This window comes from Somniosus microcephalus, chromosome 21 (assembly GCF_052327205.1).
Source record: "Somniosus microcephalus isolate GS21.2 chromosome 21, FLI_Smic_1.0, whole genome shotgun sequence".
NCBI lineage: Eukaryota > Metazoa > Chordata > Chondrichthyes > Squaliformes > Somniosidae > Somniosus > Somniosus microcephalus.
In genome coordinates, this window is record NC_141007.1 from 62,810,590 (window position 1) to 62,829,489 (window position 18,900).

Below are 18,900 nucleotides of genomic sequence, written 5' to 3' on the forward strand. Positions count from 1 at the left end.
TCCTGGGGAAAAACATCACATGGTGCTTTTTAATCAACTCAGCACTTGAACTGAGGCACTGTACTGCACACAGACAGTGAAATCATTAATTGTGGACAATTCAGTATTGTGAGGGGGAGTTTTGTTTGTATATGTTTTTGCAAAGGATTTGATTCCAAAACTACTTATATTCCCATACACAGTAATCTTTGCAGAACAAGTGTAAGATAATCTAGATGCAAAAACGCAAACTTTTTGTTGTGCTTTTAAAAACAAGTGTAGAATCCCCGTTCAAGTGTGTTTCACAGACACAAAAGTGGCTAAATCAAGATGGTAAAAAGAAGCTTCTAGAATCTATTATTGACAGGATTCCTTCCAGCCGCAATGTATGTATGATTAATAGCAGTTTAAATCTGAGGAGTGGCAATGTCCCGTCAGAAAATCAGCTCAGATTCGCTGCATTTTCCTGATGTTTATTACCAGTGGGTGAAATACTTTTTTTTAATGAAGTGAGCCGCAACGGTGCACTCCAGAGAGAGAGAGAGGGCGGGGGGGGGGGGGGGGGGGTGGTTGAAGCTCATTAAACAGGAAAAATGCGTGGAATTGTCCAAGCAAATGAAGAAAAAAAACAACAGGCGCCTTTGGTGCTGTGCCATCAAACACTGGCTCTTGCTGTGACTGGCCCGCTGACACTGAGAGGCGGGGACCGTCGGACATGTTCCAGCCATTAAAATGAGGGGAGGCGAGAGAGCAAAACACAGCCAGGAGAGGCAGCAGAGGGATAAGCTACGGCACCAGTTAACTTGATGTCATTTTGTTGCATTTCTTTTGCCTTTTTTTTCTCTCTCCTCCCGCGATCACACAGACCGAGACACCACTAAACTTGCCCGTGTGTTTGTGTGAGACCGCGTTCCCGGGGATCCTGACTGGAAGAGCTAGCTTGTGATTTTTAAAAAAATATAGATATCATTCTATTTTCTGTGAGATTGTAAAATGAGTGCTCTAGTCAGCAGTTTTGTGGCAACATTGTTCCTGCTCCTGGCTTTGAGGCTGGAGCAGATTGCCGAGGCGTGTAGCTGTGCTCCGATCCACCCGCAGCAAGCGTTCTGTAATGCAGATGTAGGTAAGTGAAGGCATCTTTCTGCACTTCTACCCTCAACAGTCTTCAAAGCCAAATTTAATGTGATAACGCTGTACAAAAAAAAATAACCATTGCCTGTAAAACGCTGCCCGAAGTAAATGCAGCCAAGAGTCAGAAAGGAAAGTTGAAGGTTGCAGCATCTCCTGTCAAATCCCGACTCAGCCGGAGTGCCGATCTCTCCAGGTGTTATTTTTGGGGGATTTTTGTTTTGAAGCAGTTCAGAACAGAACTGGTTAATTGTAAATGTTAACTGACAGAAAGGTTGACTTGAAAAATGGGACCTTTCCTGAACTTGGAATTACGCTGTTGATCCGCCGGTCTGAACTTTTAGCTTCCAAAGAAAACATGAATAATCTCCGGCGTGAGTATGTGTTTTTAAAATGCTCAGTGCAGACCTGAGCTGTTCCCTCAGCCACTTGTTTATCGGGCAGAGTCTGACGTGACTATGGAGATTCTTGACACACAGTAATAGTTGCAGGGCTGAGTCCTGTATCATGTTAGAAACATGTCGTGACCACAGCTTCGTATGTTTGGACCATATTTACTTTATTTATTTGTCTATATTTATATTTGTCAATAATTAAGCCATTTTTGTTGATTTAGGAAACCCAATTCGCAAAAAGTCCCATAAATATTTCAGAACTCCAACATGACTAAATAATTATACACACATGCTGCCTGATGTTCATCAGAATGACAGAGTTCACACTTGAGAATAAATAGGGAAAAAACACAGCATCCCCGCAAGAATTTCATAAATTATCTTAAATTAGGCAACATCTCTTTTTGCTGACATACAGGCTTGACTGTAAAAAAACATTATTGGCAATATCTAAAGATTTATTCACACCAATCAGTCCTGTAATAATTCTTTAGGGTATCTCAAACATGGAGGTGGTACAGCTTACACTGATGTCTGTAATTGGGGAATGAGATTAATTGGCATATTTTCTCGGGGACCAATTGTTTCTGAATGAATTTAACTCAGTGCAGATTGCTGAAAAAAGGGACAGTTTCATTTGCATTACCTGGCTGAATTAATAGGATTCAATCACTACTGATCATTATTATTATATATATATGTGAGTGAGTGTGTGTGTATGTATATCCACTTTTGCACAGTATGTGCCTGTTCTTTCTCTCTGATTGTGCACATATGTACTGGACATGATGTTATAATCAGTGGGGCACAATGTTGCAGGACTAATTGCATACATATTTTACATGTGTGCCTGACAGCTATTTGTGAAGGGACAAACTCAATGGTATAGTACAAGCAAACAATACAACATTTAGGTAAAGTTATGATAAATTACAGTTCTCAGCAGAAATTTGTTTTTAGAATCCTGTCTCTATTAAAGTTTATAGCCAGAATGCAGCACATTTCCACTCCCTATTATGAACATACCCTAAATATGCATTATATCACTTATCAGTAATAGTAACTGAAAAATCATATATTCAAAAAAAAATACTTCCTCCTCTTGGCTCAGTAAGAGGCAGTGTCTGCATCGGGAAGAGAAACATTGATAGTGGAAGGCACAGTCTGGCAAGTGGCCATTATACCACAAACAGTGGAACTGTACGGTTTCATATTGTACCATGTACTCTTGAGTTTTCAAACTTTTCTGTGTGGGGGCACATGCACACGCACACACACACGTTGTACATATTGATATGTTGCTGGGACCTTCCGTCCGACCCTCTGAAAGACAGTAGCAGCTATCTAATGGAAAATTGCTATCAGCACAGGAAATGTTTGTTATTCGTATGCAACAACAGAAGTAGCGTGCTATTAAATCAGCAAGTACAGAAATCTGATGACAGACAGGCAAAATCCGTGAGGGCCCCCTAGGGTCTGGCACCCGAATGTGTTATTTTTCTCTCCTACTCTTGTCCTCCCTGGAGTGTGCGCTATCCCCGAGCCAAACAGGTGGGCAGAAAACCTGCCCCCCAAGCTCTGCCGATGCTGCCGTTCTTTCTGATCATTACGAGGTTCACAACAGGGTGACTTGCTGACTGATTTTTTTCCCCCACCTCTCCCTGTGGAAAATCAACATAGCCTTAATTCCCCGATGGGAGTATCCAAGATTGGGAACTCATTGTGTGGAGATTGCAATTGAATCACCATGCTGCTCCAGTGGAAGCTTTTCTTATGAAATTTTGATTACCACTAAACATTTCACTGTGTCAAGAGTTTTAGCAGCCCGCTAACTGAGCAACACTTAATGGGAGGCAAAACAGCAACTTCAGTGTCATTCTCAGCATCATAAGCTTTTGATGAAATGTGCAGTCATTTTTTGGGTCCAGATGATGACCAGAAGCTGAGCCTGTACTTCATCAAACGATTACAATCTAAAGCCTGTTTCCTGTAGCTGAACTGGAATCAGTGGTTTAAAACAGATCATTAAGAGATTCAGTCAAGAGTACAGACCAAGTTAAAGGGCTTTATGACTGGAGGCTGCAGCTTCTATGGATCTGTTGGATGCTTTCCATTGCTGCTTGTGCATTCAACAGTGAAAAATCAACCTCCAGATTTCCTCCATAAGTGGGCAGTAATTTCATAACAGGACTGTTATTTTGGTTTATATTGTAAGTGGATTTGGGGAACTGGAAGTTTTCAGCAGTGATGTAAGTTCATTGTGAATGAGTTTCACTGTATAACTAAATAGCTCCCAAATGCCAGACTGTTCCTGATTTTAATTAGTGTTTGTATGGGCATTACCATTATGTGCATGTCTGATTATGAACAACCTTTTTTCCTTCCTGAACTATTGCACACGACTGAATCTACAATATCTTTGAAGTAAGCAGTACTACGTCTTTCCCCATGATCTAGGTGTACGGAGGTGAATAATTTGAAATCATCTTCTTATTTTATACCAATTTTATACATTTACTATCAACCCGAGTAGTAGTCTCCGTGTACACAGGATGTTTTATAAATACAACTTTCTCTAAATAGACCTGCACAAAGATTTAAATATATTTTCAAAGTGCAGTAATTACAGCCAGCCCAAAAGGGGACAGCACTGAAAAATAATTTTAAAAAGATTGCGGTGAAGACTTCCCGTTGAATAGCAAATAATAAAATCTTTTTCTCTCTCACTAGACACACTCGGTCCAATTAAATATTTAGCAAACTATCATAAAGCTCATGTGGAGTAAAATGAAAGAAAAAGCTCACTGATCCTTTCCTGCCTTTACTGATGGGGTTGGACGAAAGAACCAACATCCTGTTTATCTGACTGAAAAACTGGTTAGAGGTGGTTTTAGGAAATTACATGACGTTTGTTTAACATATAAGCAGAGCAGTCCGACATGTTTGTTTTTGTGGTGGACTATGCAATGGAGTTTATATATAGCTTTCTGTAAGTCGGCACAATGTCTACCATATAATAACTACAAACAGTACTTTGTCAAACGATAATTTCAAATCCTTTATGTAAGTAATTATATCAATGGATTTTTCAGTCATTTTCTCCCAGAAAGCAAACCTGGTTATGGTGTACTGACTGACAATGCAGAACTATCAGGAGTGGTAATAAGAGGTTAATAGGAACTGTGATCAAATGATATTAATATTTATAAACTTGGGATAAATGTCACAAAACAGGCAATAAAGCTGAAAAAGCATAGCATATGGTTATAGGTCTGAGGCTGTAATGAAAACCTGGTGCATACTATGTGCTGAGCTCCAAAGTGAAAAGTTAAAACATTGGTTTCTTAATCTCACAAGTAAACATTGGTCATCATGTTAGAGAGTGAGCATTGAAGGGCAGATTTACACATAGGCTGATAGATGCATCATTTTAATATTTTATGTAGGGATGCCAAATGAAAGGAAAGTAATACAATCTAGCTGTCTCCCATTTAATTACAGTTTAAAATTTGGGGTGAATTTTATCTTGTCATCTTAAGTCCATATGAACTTAATATGGACTGAAATGGACTGACTTTGATTCACTCAGAATTCTTTATATTATTTTCTTTATGAAACTGTTTTGTGGAAATCAGTGTTGGTGAAGGCAAGAGATTTTGGAATGGAGTTGGCTACTTTTTGCAACCTGTACCATATATGGAATGGCTTAGATGATTCTTTTATCAATTCACCTTAACTCCATTTCCCACTTCAGCCGGCCTTGTGGCCTCTTGACGTAGACACTGACGGTTTTGTTTCCAGTTATGGGCAGCATCGTGTTGTGGGCACATCCTCACTGGGAACCGGGTTAAGACTGCTCGAATTCATTTCACTTTGGGCCCTTTCAGCAGGTGGAGAAAAATCAAACTTTGGATCCCATTAGTCTGGGCTGGACTCAATCCAGGTCCACGAGGCTGAAGTGTAATATTCTAACCCACTGTGCTGCCCAGTGCCTTCACTTCGGACTCTTAACAACGATAACCTGCATTCCATCTGCTGCTGCAGGATTTGTGCCAAAACTGAAAGCGCTTTGTATGTCTGCCCATTAGAACGATACTTGCCTATTCCAAACATTTTCAGTGGTTACCATGCCACCAACTATTTTAATTGCCTTTTTTTTTAAGTTGATTTGATAAATGGATGTGTGCCAATCACCATAGGAATATGTATTTCTTTTTGGTAACTAGCTATAGATGTAATCATTTGATAAAATTAATGAATTGAAAGGAAAATTGTTCATGACTGGCTACAAAACTATCAATGCCAAGAGCCAAAAAGACAAATACATTGGCAGAGCAAAGAGATGCCCCCATCCAGAGGAGTTTTCCCAGGCAGCCTGATCTCTCATTAACTGCTGGAAAGCCATTTGGGAACTGAAATTCCACTCGTGTGCACAGGTGTGCCCCAGGCATGGGGGGAGTTGGGATGGTGGTGCAGAAACCCGAAATCTTCAGCCTTGCACCTGTTTTTGCACTGATTTGTGCTAGCCCTGGGTTTCCTGATGGGGCTACACTGGGGACACAACTGCTCTATGGTTCCGGCCTCATTGACACGTTTATTTCAGGGCATGTTGGAGGCGCATCCTTGCTGCATCGATGTTGCCCCAATGGCAGGAGGCTGGAGCTGTGCGCTTTTCAAAGTTGAAGCAAGGCACACTCTCGCAGGTGAACAGCAAGTGTAAATGGGGGGAGATTTTCAACTTGCCGCTCGGGCGTTGAACTGGTGTCGTGTTCGGCCACCCGTTATAGAAACTGCCTGATTCTCACTGAAATGAAAATGGGGCCTTTTCTATAATGGCCAATCCACAATGCTAGTTTTACACCGGGGCAATAAGTTGAAAATCAGCCTCATAGTTTTAAAAGTGTTTGGACTGACCTTTTGCTGAGATTAGTCAGATTTTTTTTTTCATTCTTGGTTTCTTGGCATTGCATCATTGCTTGATTTTTTTGGATTGGAGAGTTTTTGTTTCATTGCAACTTTACTGCCAAACCCCACTAAAGCATTTAGCTTAAGAGGCTGCCCTCCTGGCCCCTGGGCATTAGCTGTCTCCTGCCTCATTTCAGCACAAAGCTCAGCAGCATTTCAAACTCTGCCTCCAACAGGAAGTACAGGTGCTGATTCACTCGCTTCCGCTCCTGCCCTACAAATTCCAGGCTGCGGTTCCAGTGCGTGCCGCAAGTCCTGCCAGGGACACACAGGCTGTATTTAAATAAGGAGACAGCGGAAAACCTGAGGAAGTCCATTTCTGTGTGCCAGCAGTTCGATGTGTTCAGGAAAATGTGCTTATGGCACTAGTGCACCTACAATGGAATTCCTGTCCCTAACAGAACGAATGACCAGCTGCTGACTTATTGGGTGCCTAATTTATCTAGATTGGTGCATGAGCTACAAAAATTGCAGTAAACTGAAGATGATTTTGACACTGCAGTGATCTCTATAATTAGGCAACACCATTTAAAAGAGTTAATAAGATTAGTTATTGCAAAATAGCTGTCTTTAATTTTGTTGAATCATCAGTGATGGTGCAACCTACCAATCGAACAAAATATTACATTTGGTTGCCATGTATTTGATCCAAATTTTTATACTTTGTGCTATTTTGAAGTTCTCAACACCCATGGATAAAGAACAAAAGAGCTGTGGGATAATTATGTGTGGAATTTGGATATGTATAGAATTACCCGGTTGCATCACCTGTGTCTCCAGGAATGGATCAGACGATCGTTGCTTGGTTTGAGGCATTTGAACCTCTAGGGGCTAGAAATTGTTCTGGGGCGGTGTCGCAAGGCGGGCGGTATCGGATTGGCCGCCTGTTATACGCAGCGCCTGATAGTCAGTTCCATTGCAGTCAAATTTCTACCCCCTAGTTTCTACTGCACATTTGATGCTGTGTTACTCAGAGACTAACAAAAGGTGCCTGCGTTAAGGAAGAAAGACTTGCATTTATATGCCCACCGGACGTCTCCAAGCGCTTTACAGCCAATGATGTACTTTTGAAGTGGAGTAATGTGGGAAACGTGGCAGCTGATTGGAGATGTGATTGGATAATGCTGCCTTTTGCTCACTGTCTCGCCACAGAAAGTAATATCATGAGGTGCTCAATATAGACAATTTAATCACTTCAAGAATTTATAAATATTGAAAACTCAATCAAGTAGGATGGTAAACTGCGATTTCAGACCCTCCAAGGAAATAGTGCTGACAAGTTCAAGTAGCTTCTAATTTGAGGAGACGTTAATCTTTATTTATGTTGGTATATCAAAGGTAGAGGTCATCTGCAGGTCATGAAAATAATCTTAGCAAAATGCCCTTTCAGTAAATGCATCTTTGCCACCATGTTGTTCGTACCCAATTTCAGAAATGTAAAACCAAAGATATTACATTATTATGAAATGGCAGCAGCATAAAGCTAAGCCTCTAAAATGTCATACTGGACCATTGTAAGCTGTGTTGCATCTGTTGTGTCTGCTGTACTAGCTTGTGTCTGTTAGTTGGCCTTCATGTCTGCCAGATAGCCTTAGGCAGAAATCCATTGTATATAAGCTTTTATAGTTAGCTAGAACATACTTCATCAAACCAAAACAAGGGAGTATCTTTATGTTCATTTTTGGAACCAGTATTTTGTTCTTTTTAAGTATTGTAACAGATACGGTACCAATAGCTTCCCATCTGTAGTCTCATGGTGAGTGTATCCGAGTGAACTAAGTAGGTTCAGTGTAAATTCATTGTCAGATGGACTTAAATCCACAGCGCATACTGTTTTTTTTAGTTCAGTATTTATCATCTTGCCCAGACAGATCACTAGATTGGGAAAAGGGGAAGTGCAATGAGGCCTGGGTGTCCTTGTGCACCAGTCACTGAAGGTAAGCATGCAGGTGCAGCAGGCGGTTAAGAAGGCAAATGGTATGTTGGCCTTCATAGCGAGAGGGTTCGAGTACAGGAGCAAGGATGTCTTGCTGCAGTTGTACAGGGCCTTGGTGAGACCACATCTTGAGTATTGTGTGCAGTTTTGGTCGCCTTATCTGAGGAAGGATGTTCTTGCCATGGAGGGAGTGCAGCGAAGATTCACCAGACTGATACCTGGGATGGCAGGAATGACGTATGAAGAGAGATTGGGTCGATTAAGTTTATATTCGCTAGAGTTTAGAAGAATGAGAGGGGATCTCATTGAAACTTATAAAATTTTAACAGGACTAGACAGACTAGATGCAGGAAGGCTGTTCCCGATGGCGGGGGAGTCCAGAACCAGGGGTCACAGACTTAAGGATAAGGGGTAAGTCATTTAGGACTGAGATGAGGAGGAATTTCTTCACCCAGAGAGTGGTGAACCTGTGGAATTCTCTACCAAAGAAGGCAGTTGAGGCCAATTCATTAAATATATTCAAGAAGGAGTTAGATATATTTCTTAAGGCTAAGTCGATCAAGGGATATGGGGAGAAAGCAGGGACAGGGTACTGAATTTGGATGATCAGCCATGATCGCATTGAATGGCGGAGCAGGCTCGAGGGGCCGAATGGCCTACTCCTGCTCCTATCTTCTATGTTTCTATGTTTCTAAACTAGACATGAGAAATGGCATTAATAAATTCCTGAATAGTCAGGATTGAGAATCATTGATGGGGAAATGTGTATGAGGTGGTACTGGGAACTGCCATAATCATCGAAAATGCGTCACATAGTGTGTCTTGTGACAAAATGACTACAACTTAAATAATCCCCATTATAGAATTTTATATTGAAATATGCCTGCTATTTAATTGAATTAACATTTTATCAAATGCCAATTTTGAATTACTATGATTACAAAAGTAAATTGTGGATGAGATTTTAATTCCCTTCAAGCTAATCCTGTGTCACCCTGAATTGAGGTGGGAGGATGTACTTCTGCTAACGCTGTTTTACAGTCGCAGTAAAATGTTGTCCTGTATGCAATATCTCCTTTTTAGGAAAATTTTTGGAAAGCTTCTGAACATCACTTTTTTTTACAGCACTTTTGTGGTAAACCACTGTTTGTATTCCACTGTGTACATGCCTGGACATGCCTCGGCTGACTCCTCCCACAAGTCCTAATATAAAGGTGACTGCTCCCCAGCCCTTTGTATTTCTGGACCGGTCGACCACTCGAGGCAGACCTTCATTCTTTTGTTAATAAAAGCCTTTAGTTACTCTCTTAACTCTCAGTCTTTTATGAGTAATTGATAGTGCATCAATTTTATTAACAAAATTTTTATAATGGAGAAGATCCTCACACCAGCATGCCTGGACTTAGATCATCGGGAGGCGGACTCATCCACCAAGTTTACTCACTGGCTTAAGTGTTTCGAAAAATTCCTGACCGCCTCCGCAGCAATCAAATCGGACGAGGACAAACTGGATGTCCTGACCTCCAAAGTGAACCACCGAGTGTACTCGGTCAGCCAAGACGCGACCTCGTACACGGACGCTATCAAGCTCCTCAAGGACCAGTACACGCGCCCAGTGAACGAAGTGTACGCCAGGCACCTTCTGGGGAGTCGTAAACAACAACCTGGGGAATCGACCGTGGAATACCTTCAGGCACTGTCTGTGCTTGGCCGGGCCTGTGGTTGTAAGGATGTAAAGGCCGCCGTGTACACAGAGGAACTTATCCGGGACGCTTTTGTAGCGGGCCACAGATCCAATTACACCCGACAGCGACTGTTGGAGCAGAGTGACCTCGACCTCAACAAGGCCTCTGAACTCGCACTATCATTGAATGCAGCCTACCGGGGCATGGATGCCTACTCCTCTGCACCGTGGACGCCGCGGGGAATGACAGCCTGGGACACGGTAGGACCGCCTCATAGCGCCGTGCCACCCCAGCCACACCCCAGCAACGGCCCAACTACCGCAGCAGTGTCCCAAGGCCAGACAGCAGTGCCCCAAGGCCAGAAATGCTACTTCTGTGGCCAGGCAAAACACCCCAGAGCGCGCTGCCCGGCGAAAAACGCGATCTGCTCGGGCTGCGGGAAGAAGGGACACTACGCTAACGTCTGCAGGGCCAAAGCCACCCCGAACCCCAGCAGCGCCGCGTGTGGGCCATGCGGGCCGCCATCTTGGGCCTCCCCGGCCATGTGCGAACCACCGGTACAGCAGCCATTTTGGACGCCTCCAGCCACATGGGGATCATGGACGCCGCCATCTTGGACGACAGCCGGAACGCAGCAGGCCCCCAACACCACCTCATCTGATACCCGCAGCGACACACCGACCCCTACGCTGGCATCCGTTACACTGGACCAAGCGAGACCGCACCAGCTGGCCAGTTCCACAATGGACATTAAGGTAAATGGCCACGATACAATCTGCCTTTTTGACTCTGGGAGCACGGAGAGCTTCATCCACCCCGACACGGTGCGGCGTTGCTCTCACCCAGTCCTGCCTGCGCACCAGCGGATTTCTATGGCCTCCGAGTCCCAGTCGGCGGACATCGGCGGCTACTGCGTAGTGACACTCGTAATAGACGGGACCGTGTACGATCATTTTAAACTTCTGGTCCTGCCCGACCGCTGCGCTGCCGTCCTGCTGGGGTTAGATTTTCAGTGCCACCTTAAAAGTGTTACGATGGCGTACGGTGGACCCCTACCCCCACTCACAGTCCGCAGCCAGCAGCTCCCAAATTGCCCGCCGCGCACCAGGTGCAACCTCTCCACACTCAGAGTCACACCCCCCCCCACTGTTTGCTAACCTCGCCCCCGACTGTAAGCCCATCGCCACAAAGAGCAGGCGATACAGTGCCGGGGACAGGGTTTTCATTAAAACCGAAGTGGAGCGGCTCCTGAAGGAAGGGATTATTGAGGGCAGCACCAGCCCCTGGCGAGCCCAGGTTGTGGTCGTTAAGACCGGCGAGAAGCAGCGCCTGGTCATCGACTACAGCCAGACAATAAATCGCGACACCCTGCTGGACGCCTACCCACTCCCCCGCATAGCTGATATGGTCAACCAGATCGCGCAGTACCGCGTCTTCTCGACCATTGACCTGAAATCAGCGTACCACCAGCTCCCTATCCGCCCTGAGGACCGCCAGTATACTGCCTTTGAGGCAAACGGCCGCCTCTACCACTTCCTTAGGGTTCCCTTTGGCGTCACCAACGGGGTCTCCGTCTTCCAAAGGGAGATGGACCGGATGGTAGATCAAAATGCGTTGCAGGCCACTTTCCCATATCTGGACAATGTGACCATCTGCGGCCGTGACTTGCAGGACCATGACGCAAACCTCGAAAAATTCCTCCGCACCGCCCAACTCCTGAACCTGACATATAACAAGGAGAAGTGCATATTCCGCACAAACCGCCTCGCCATCCTTGGCTGTGTTGTGGAACACGGAGTCATCGGCCCCGACCCCGACCGGATGCGTCCCCTTATGGAACTCCCACTGCCCCACTGCCTCAAGGCCCTGAAGAGGTGCCTAGGGTTTTTCTCCTATTACGCCCAGTGGGTCCCCTACTATGCGGACAAGGCCCATCCGCTGATCAAGTCCACCTCTTTTCCCTTGACGGCAGAGGCCCGCTTAGCCTTCCACCGTATCAAGGAGGACATTGCCAAAGCCACCATGCACGCAGTGGACGAATCCATCCCCTTCCAGGTGGAAAGCGACGCGTCCGACTTTGCCCTGGCCGCTACCCTCAATCAGGCGGGGAGACCCGTGGCCTTCTTTTCACGAACCCTCCAAGGCCCGGAGACCAGACACTCCGCTGTTGAGAAGGAGGCCCAGGCGATTGTGGAGGCTGTGCGTCATTGGAGGCACTACCTGGCCGGAAAACGATTTACCCTGCTCACTGACCAACGTTCAGTTGCTTTCATGTTTAACAACAAGCAGAGGGGCAAAATCAAAAATGACAAGATCTTGAGGTGGAGAATCGAACTTTCCACCTACAATTACGAGATCTTGTACCGGCCCGGGAAGCTCAATGAACCCCCGGATGCGCTATCGCGTGGCACCTGCGCCAGCGCGCAGATCGATAGACTGCGGGCCCTCCACAATGACCTCTGCCACCCGGGGGTCACCAGGTTCTTCCACTTCATCAAGGCCCGCAACCTGCCTTACTCTATTGAGGAGGTCAGGACCATGACCAGGAACCGCCAAGTCTGCGCTGAGTGCAAACCGCACTTTTATAGACCAGACAGGGCCCACCTGATAAAAGCCACTCGCCCCTTCGAGCGCCTGAGCGTTGATTTTAAAGGGCCTCTCCCCTCCTCCGACCGCAATGTGTACTTCCTCAATATTATTGATGAGTACTCCCGTTTCCCGTTCGCCATCCCCTGCCCGGACGTGACCAGTGCCACGGTCATTAAATGTCTGAACGACCTCTTCACCCTGTTCGGTTTCCCCAGCTATATCCATAGCGACCGGGGCTCATCGTTTATGAGCGACGAACTCTGTCAGTACCTGCTAACTAGGGGTATTGCCACAAGCAGGACCACCAGTTACAACCCCTGGGGGAACGGACAGGTGGAAAGAGAAAATGCGACAGTTTGGAAGGCCACCCTGCTAGCCTTAAAGTCTAGGGGCCTTCCGACCTCCCGCTGGCAGGATGTGCTCCCCGATGCGCTCCACTCTATTCGGTCACTGCTCTGCACTGCCACTAACGCCACCCCTCATGAGAAAATGTTTGTCTTCCCAAGGAAGTCCACATCGGGGACATCGCTACCGCCATGGCTGACGTCCCCAGGGCCGGTCCTACTGAGAAGGCACGTGAGGACCCATAAAACGGACCCCCTGGTCGAGAGGGTCGACCTCCTCCACGCCAACCCCCAGTATGCTTACATTGCATACCCGGACGGGCGGGAGGACACAGTCTCCATAAGAGACCTTGCACCCTCGGGGGCCGCAGTAACCCACTACTCACTACCACCCCCCCCCCCCACGATCCGATATCCAGCCCCAGCAGATGGCAGGCCTGGGCCCCGCGACCCGCTCGACATCTACGAGGACGACACGCCTGTGCCACAGCCCACGCAGGACTCGACGCCGGAAGCTCCACTACCCCTGCCGTCGCCACGCCGATCACAGCGGCAGACAAGACCTCCGGAGAGACTCCAATACACTAACTTTTAATACACTTCACCCCGCCGGACTCAATTTTAAACAAGGGGTGAATGTGGTAAACCACTGTTTGTATTCCACTGTGTACATGCCTGGACATGCCTCGGCTGACTCCTCCCACAAGTCCTAGTATAAAGGTGACTGCTCCCCAGCCCTTTGTATTTCTGGACTGGTCGACCACTCGAGGCAGACCTTCATTCTTTTGTTAATAAAAGCCTTTAGTTACTCTCTTAACTCTCAGTCTTTTATGAGTAATTGATAGCGCATCAACTTTATTTTGTTGGTATATCAAGTTTCTAGTGCTCTTACCACAGGGATATGGTTAAGGCGTTGGTGCCAAATGTTTGGTATATTGTTGACAGTGCAAGATCAATGAAGGTGAGACCACCTTGTGGGTCTCTCATCAGTTTAAGAAAAGTTTTCATATTCTGTAATAGTGCAGTATGAAGCACAGGAGTATATAATCTGCATAAAAATTGTAAATTTTGATGCTAGGGTATTTACCCTCCTATTTCTTCCTTTAGTCCCCATTTTGTTTTGTTTTCCCCAATCCCCTTTCTGCCATTTTCTTCCTTGCTGCCTCCTCCTCTCTTGAAGATGTTAACCTATTGCTGGGGGTTGGCTCGATGGACATGGTGGTAGTAAACATCGAAAAGAATTTATTGCTCATACAGAAATAAACTCAGCCCAACACATGTAAAAAATTATTTTTCTGTAATATTGTAGACCTTGTGGGGGGAATAATGCAAAACTACAAAAGTTTCAGTTGCAGTGCGATTGCAACACTGCAGAAGGATGTGCCAGAAAATGGTTCTTTCATTTCTGAAACATGGGTTTGAGTCCAACCCACACTAATGGGACAAATTTCCTTTCCCGAGTAATGGTGAAATGAATTATGATTGGTGTCAACCCTGTTCCTACTGCGTTCAGCTCCAGAGCAAAGAAGAACACACCCACAATTAGGCACAAATTGATATTAAGTTCATTAGTCTCACACAGACTGGGCATGAGGATAGCAGATGCAAGGAATGAAAATGTCACAGTGCTGGGATACAAATGTTCTGAGGTTGGGGTTAAAGCACATCATTGGCTAAAGAGGGAACTTTACTCTGCATCTGGTTTGTTCTAGAAACTCACAATGACACTAGCGCCAAGATTTTACAATTGGCAGTAACCAGGTTATCACTGGTGTTAAAATGACACAGATTGGAAAATCTTGATTTAGACATCCAACCTAGAAAAGTATTGACATCACTTACCTTGCCAAACACAATGGGCCACAATTTGCTGTGCCAAGGCATCTAACGACATCTGCCGTTAGTTAGACTTGCCCTTGCATGTTGTGGTTTTTAAATGTTTTATGTGGCAAATTGCTAAAAGTGTGAGCTGATAATGTCACAGTGAGGGAAACAGGGCATCTGGGACCTGAGTGCATAGAGCAAGCAACTGTGTATCTCCTTAACCAATCAGATTGAAGGATTGTGAAATTAACAGCACAAGGACTGAGAAGGAAGTGTAAATTAGGGTGGGTGAATTCAATGTCAAATCAGGTGCCTAAAGAGAGGGAAGGAAAAATTGGATTGAGAGAGAGAAAAATAAAGAGCCAGAAAGGAAAAGTAAAAAAAAATGTTAAATTTTGCATTTAAAAAATCTCCAACAACAATTAAAACCTGAAGGAATGAGACTCCACACTTGTAATAGTTCATTTTCAGCGGTAGAGAGGTTGACTGGCAGTAATTAACACTTATCACATTGTTAAAAGAGTACTTAGACTGAAATGGACAAGACTTGACTGTCTGAGATGCTAGATTACATAGAATTACTGTACATAGAATATACAGCACATAAAACAGGCCATTCAGCCCAACTGGTGTTTATACTCCACAGGAGTCTCCTCCCATTCAATCTATCTCATCTTGGCCTTTCAGCATATCTTTCTATTCCCTTTTCTCTCATGTACTCATTTAGTTTCCTTTTGAAAGTATCTAAATCATTTGTCTCAACCACTTCCTGTGGTAGCGAGCTCCACATTCTAACCACTCTCTGAGTAAAGAAATGTCTTCCTTATTTCCCTATTGGATTTATTAGTGACTATCTGGTATTTATGGCCCCTAGTTTTGGATTCACCCACAAGTGGAAACATTCTCTGCTCCCTGTCCAACCCATTCATAATTTTAAAAACCACGGTCAGGCCTCCTCTAAGTCGCCCCAACCTGTTCAACGTTTACTGCTAGCTGTAATCCCTCAGTTCTGTTACCATCCTTGTAAATCTTTTTTACATTTTATCCAGTGCTTCTATTTCATGGTTCATTTGGTAGCCCTCTTACCTCTGACTCAGAAGGTGTTGTGGGTTCATAGTCCCACTCCAGAGATTTGAGCACAAAAATCTAGGCTGATACTCCAGTGCAGTATTGAGGGAGTGCTGCACTGTTGGAGGTGCCGTCTTTCGGATGAGATGTTAAACTGAGGCCCCATCTGCCCTCTCAAGAGCCCATGGCACTATTTCAAAGAAGAGCAGGGGAGTTATCTCCGGTGCCCTGGCCAATATTTATCCCTAAATCAACATCACAGAAACAGATTATCTGGCCATTATCACATTGCTATTTGTGGGAGCTTGCTGTGTGCAAATTGGCTGCCGCGTTTCCTGCATTACAACTGTGACTACACTTCAAAAGTACTTCATTGGCTATAAAGCACTTTGGGATGTCCTGAGATCATGAAAGGCGCTATATAAATGCAAGTCTTTCTTTCCTTACAGTACAGAGACCAGAACTGTGCAAAGTACTCTAAGTACACAAAGATAAGTGAATCCTGACTCTAACACGATTCGTTCTGCTTTAAAATATTGGCTGTTTTACTATGGTAGACATACAACTAGTTCCGTTTATAGTGAACGTGTACAGGTTAACAGTCGGACATACAACAGACATCTAGGACAGAAATCCACTTTTTATTCAGTGTATTGTAGTTAACACATGCACTGAATTGTGAAAAGTTCCGATTGCTCTGTCTAAACTCATCATAAACATTGTCCTTGTCAAACCCCAGCATGTGCAGCACTCAGATCAGAAATCTGCCCTCTTCTTCCCTTGATTTGGGACAATTGTTATTCTCAGTTGGTGGAAATGCACTTTATAATGGCCATTCTTTGTATCTAGTGCTTTTTTGATATTGATCCCCTTTCAATTCTAGCTTCACCCCATACAACTTATTTATTTGGGATTTCAACCAACGTGTTTATCCTCTCGTAACAGTTGGAGGAAGACTGTTGATATAACTGTTGTTGACAGTATTTGTCCTTTGAGCATTTTCAGTGCTTTCATTATTTTGACTGGTACAATTGTCCCAGTCCTCAAAGTGAAAATATACTTTCGCCCTTTAAAATTCTATTGCAAACCATTTTTTTTAGTTGGGATGGGTGGTGGTGGGGGGGGTGGGTGGGGGCGGCGGGGGATTTTAAAATCATGAAGCGAATACAGATAATCAGTTCTGTGGTAATCTGGTCACAAAACTGCTTTGAATATGTTGAATTTTTGATTGAAGTGATCTTTCACAAACCACTGAACACAGGTGTAGCCCAGCAATCCAGCATTTGTTCTGGTGCATTGTGTAAAATCAGCATAAAAAGGTGTTCGAACAGGGTAGGGACCATAAACTGAATATGTTGGAGAAAAACATTTCTACCGATTCTCAGGTTGTTGTCATGTTAGAAATAAACAAACTACCCACGGTTGTTTTATCTTCCACACCCAGCTTTAACATAGGAAATCTTGGCAGCATCTTCTAGTGCATGTGTTAGCAAAATCAACCTGAAGTCATACATGTTGCAGTTGCTGCAGTTGTACAGGGACTTGGTGAGACCACACCTTGAGTATTGTGTGCAGTTTTGGTCACCTTATCTGAGGAAGGATGTTCTTGCCATGGAGGGAGTGCAGCAAAGATTCACCAGACTGATACCTGGGATGGCAGGAATGACATATGAGGAGAGATTGGGTCAATTAGGCTTATACTCACTGGAGTTTAGAAGAATGAGAGGGGATCTCATTGAAACTTATAAAATTCTAACAGGACTAGACAGACTAGATGCAGGAAGGATGTTCCCGATGGTCGGGGAGTTCAGAACCAGGGATCATAGTCTAAGGATAAGGGATAAGCCATTTAGGACTGAGATGAGGAGGAATTTCTTCACCCAGAGAGTGGTGAACCTGTGGAATTCTCTACCACACAAGGCAGTTGAGGCCAATTCATTAAATATATTCAAGAAGGAGTTAGATATATTTCTTAAGGCTAAAGGGATCAAGGGATATGGGGAGAAAGCAGGGACAGGGTACTGAATTTGGATGATCAGCCATGATCTCATTGAATGGCGGAACAGGCTCGAGGGGCCGAATGGCCTACTCCTGCTCCTATCTTCTATGTTTCTATTTAATTGCAGAAAGCATTTGTGGCAAAGCCGTAAATTATACATTTTCTTGTGTGTTGTAGCATCGTGGTGGAATTCAGAGCCGAGGGTATTAATTAAGATGCTTAACTGTGAATGAATATGTAGTAATGCAATTGAATTGTATAAATTTCAAGTCAACTTATTTGAATCTCAGAATTGCCTTAATCCTGTTATCGGTCTCCTACCAGTAACTGTTGATACTACGTTTTAAAATATATCAACGCATTTGCTGAGGCATAGCTCGTGGTAAGCCAGAGGACATGCTATTTTCCAGTAGGGGCATTATACCAGATAAAATACAGTGTATTCTTTATATAATATATATGCACGGCGCAACCCATATTGGACCCTTCAGCGCCTGTTTTTCACCCAAAAAATGTAGCAGTACGCCCTGTAGAGCATTCGTACTGCAGCCACAGTGTGCTGGTGAGGGGGGGAGGTGGATACTGAGCCCAGTGATGGGGCTCTGTCCGGGATGGTGTTGAGCTTCTTTATTGTTGTTGCGATGGCATCTATCCAGGCGAGTGTTGAGCATTCCATTACATTCCTGACTGGAGCCTTGTACATGATGCAGAGGCTTTGAGGGATAAGGAGGTGAGCCACTTGTCACAGAGTGCCCAGCCCCTGCCCTGCTCTTGTAGTCCTGGTGTTGATGAAGTGGGTCCAGTTAAGCTTCTGGTCAGTGGCCAAGATGTTGATAGTGGGTGACTCAGCAATGGTGTTGGCATTGAAGGTTGGGGAGATGGTTGGACTTTCTCTTGTTTAAGATGCTTAGGGGAGTGGAGGGTGTCATGAATCTTAACATTCATGGAGAAATGACTCATGAAATAACACTGGGCGGCCAGCTGGTGG

General features: G+C 44.6%; 1 protein-coding gene across 1 annotated transcript in view; it reads left to right on the forward strand.

Annotated features, from left to right (window-relative positions):
* Positions 1 to 716: 716 nt before the first annotated feature.
* The window catches only part of timp2a (TIMP metallopeptidase inhibitor 2a), a 101,503-nt gene continuing 83,319 nt past the window's right edge, over positions 717 to 18,900 (forward strand). The window contains exon 1 of the mRNA XM_085963757.1: positions 717 to 1,102. Coding sequence (XP_085819883.1) covers positions 973 to 1,102 — 130 coding nt within the window. The 5' untranslated portion in view covers positions 717 to 972. The remainder of the gene's footprint in view (positions 1,103 to 18,900) is intronic.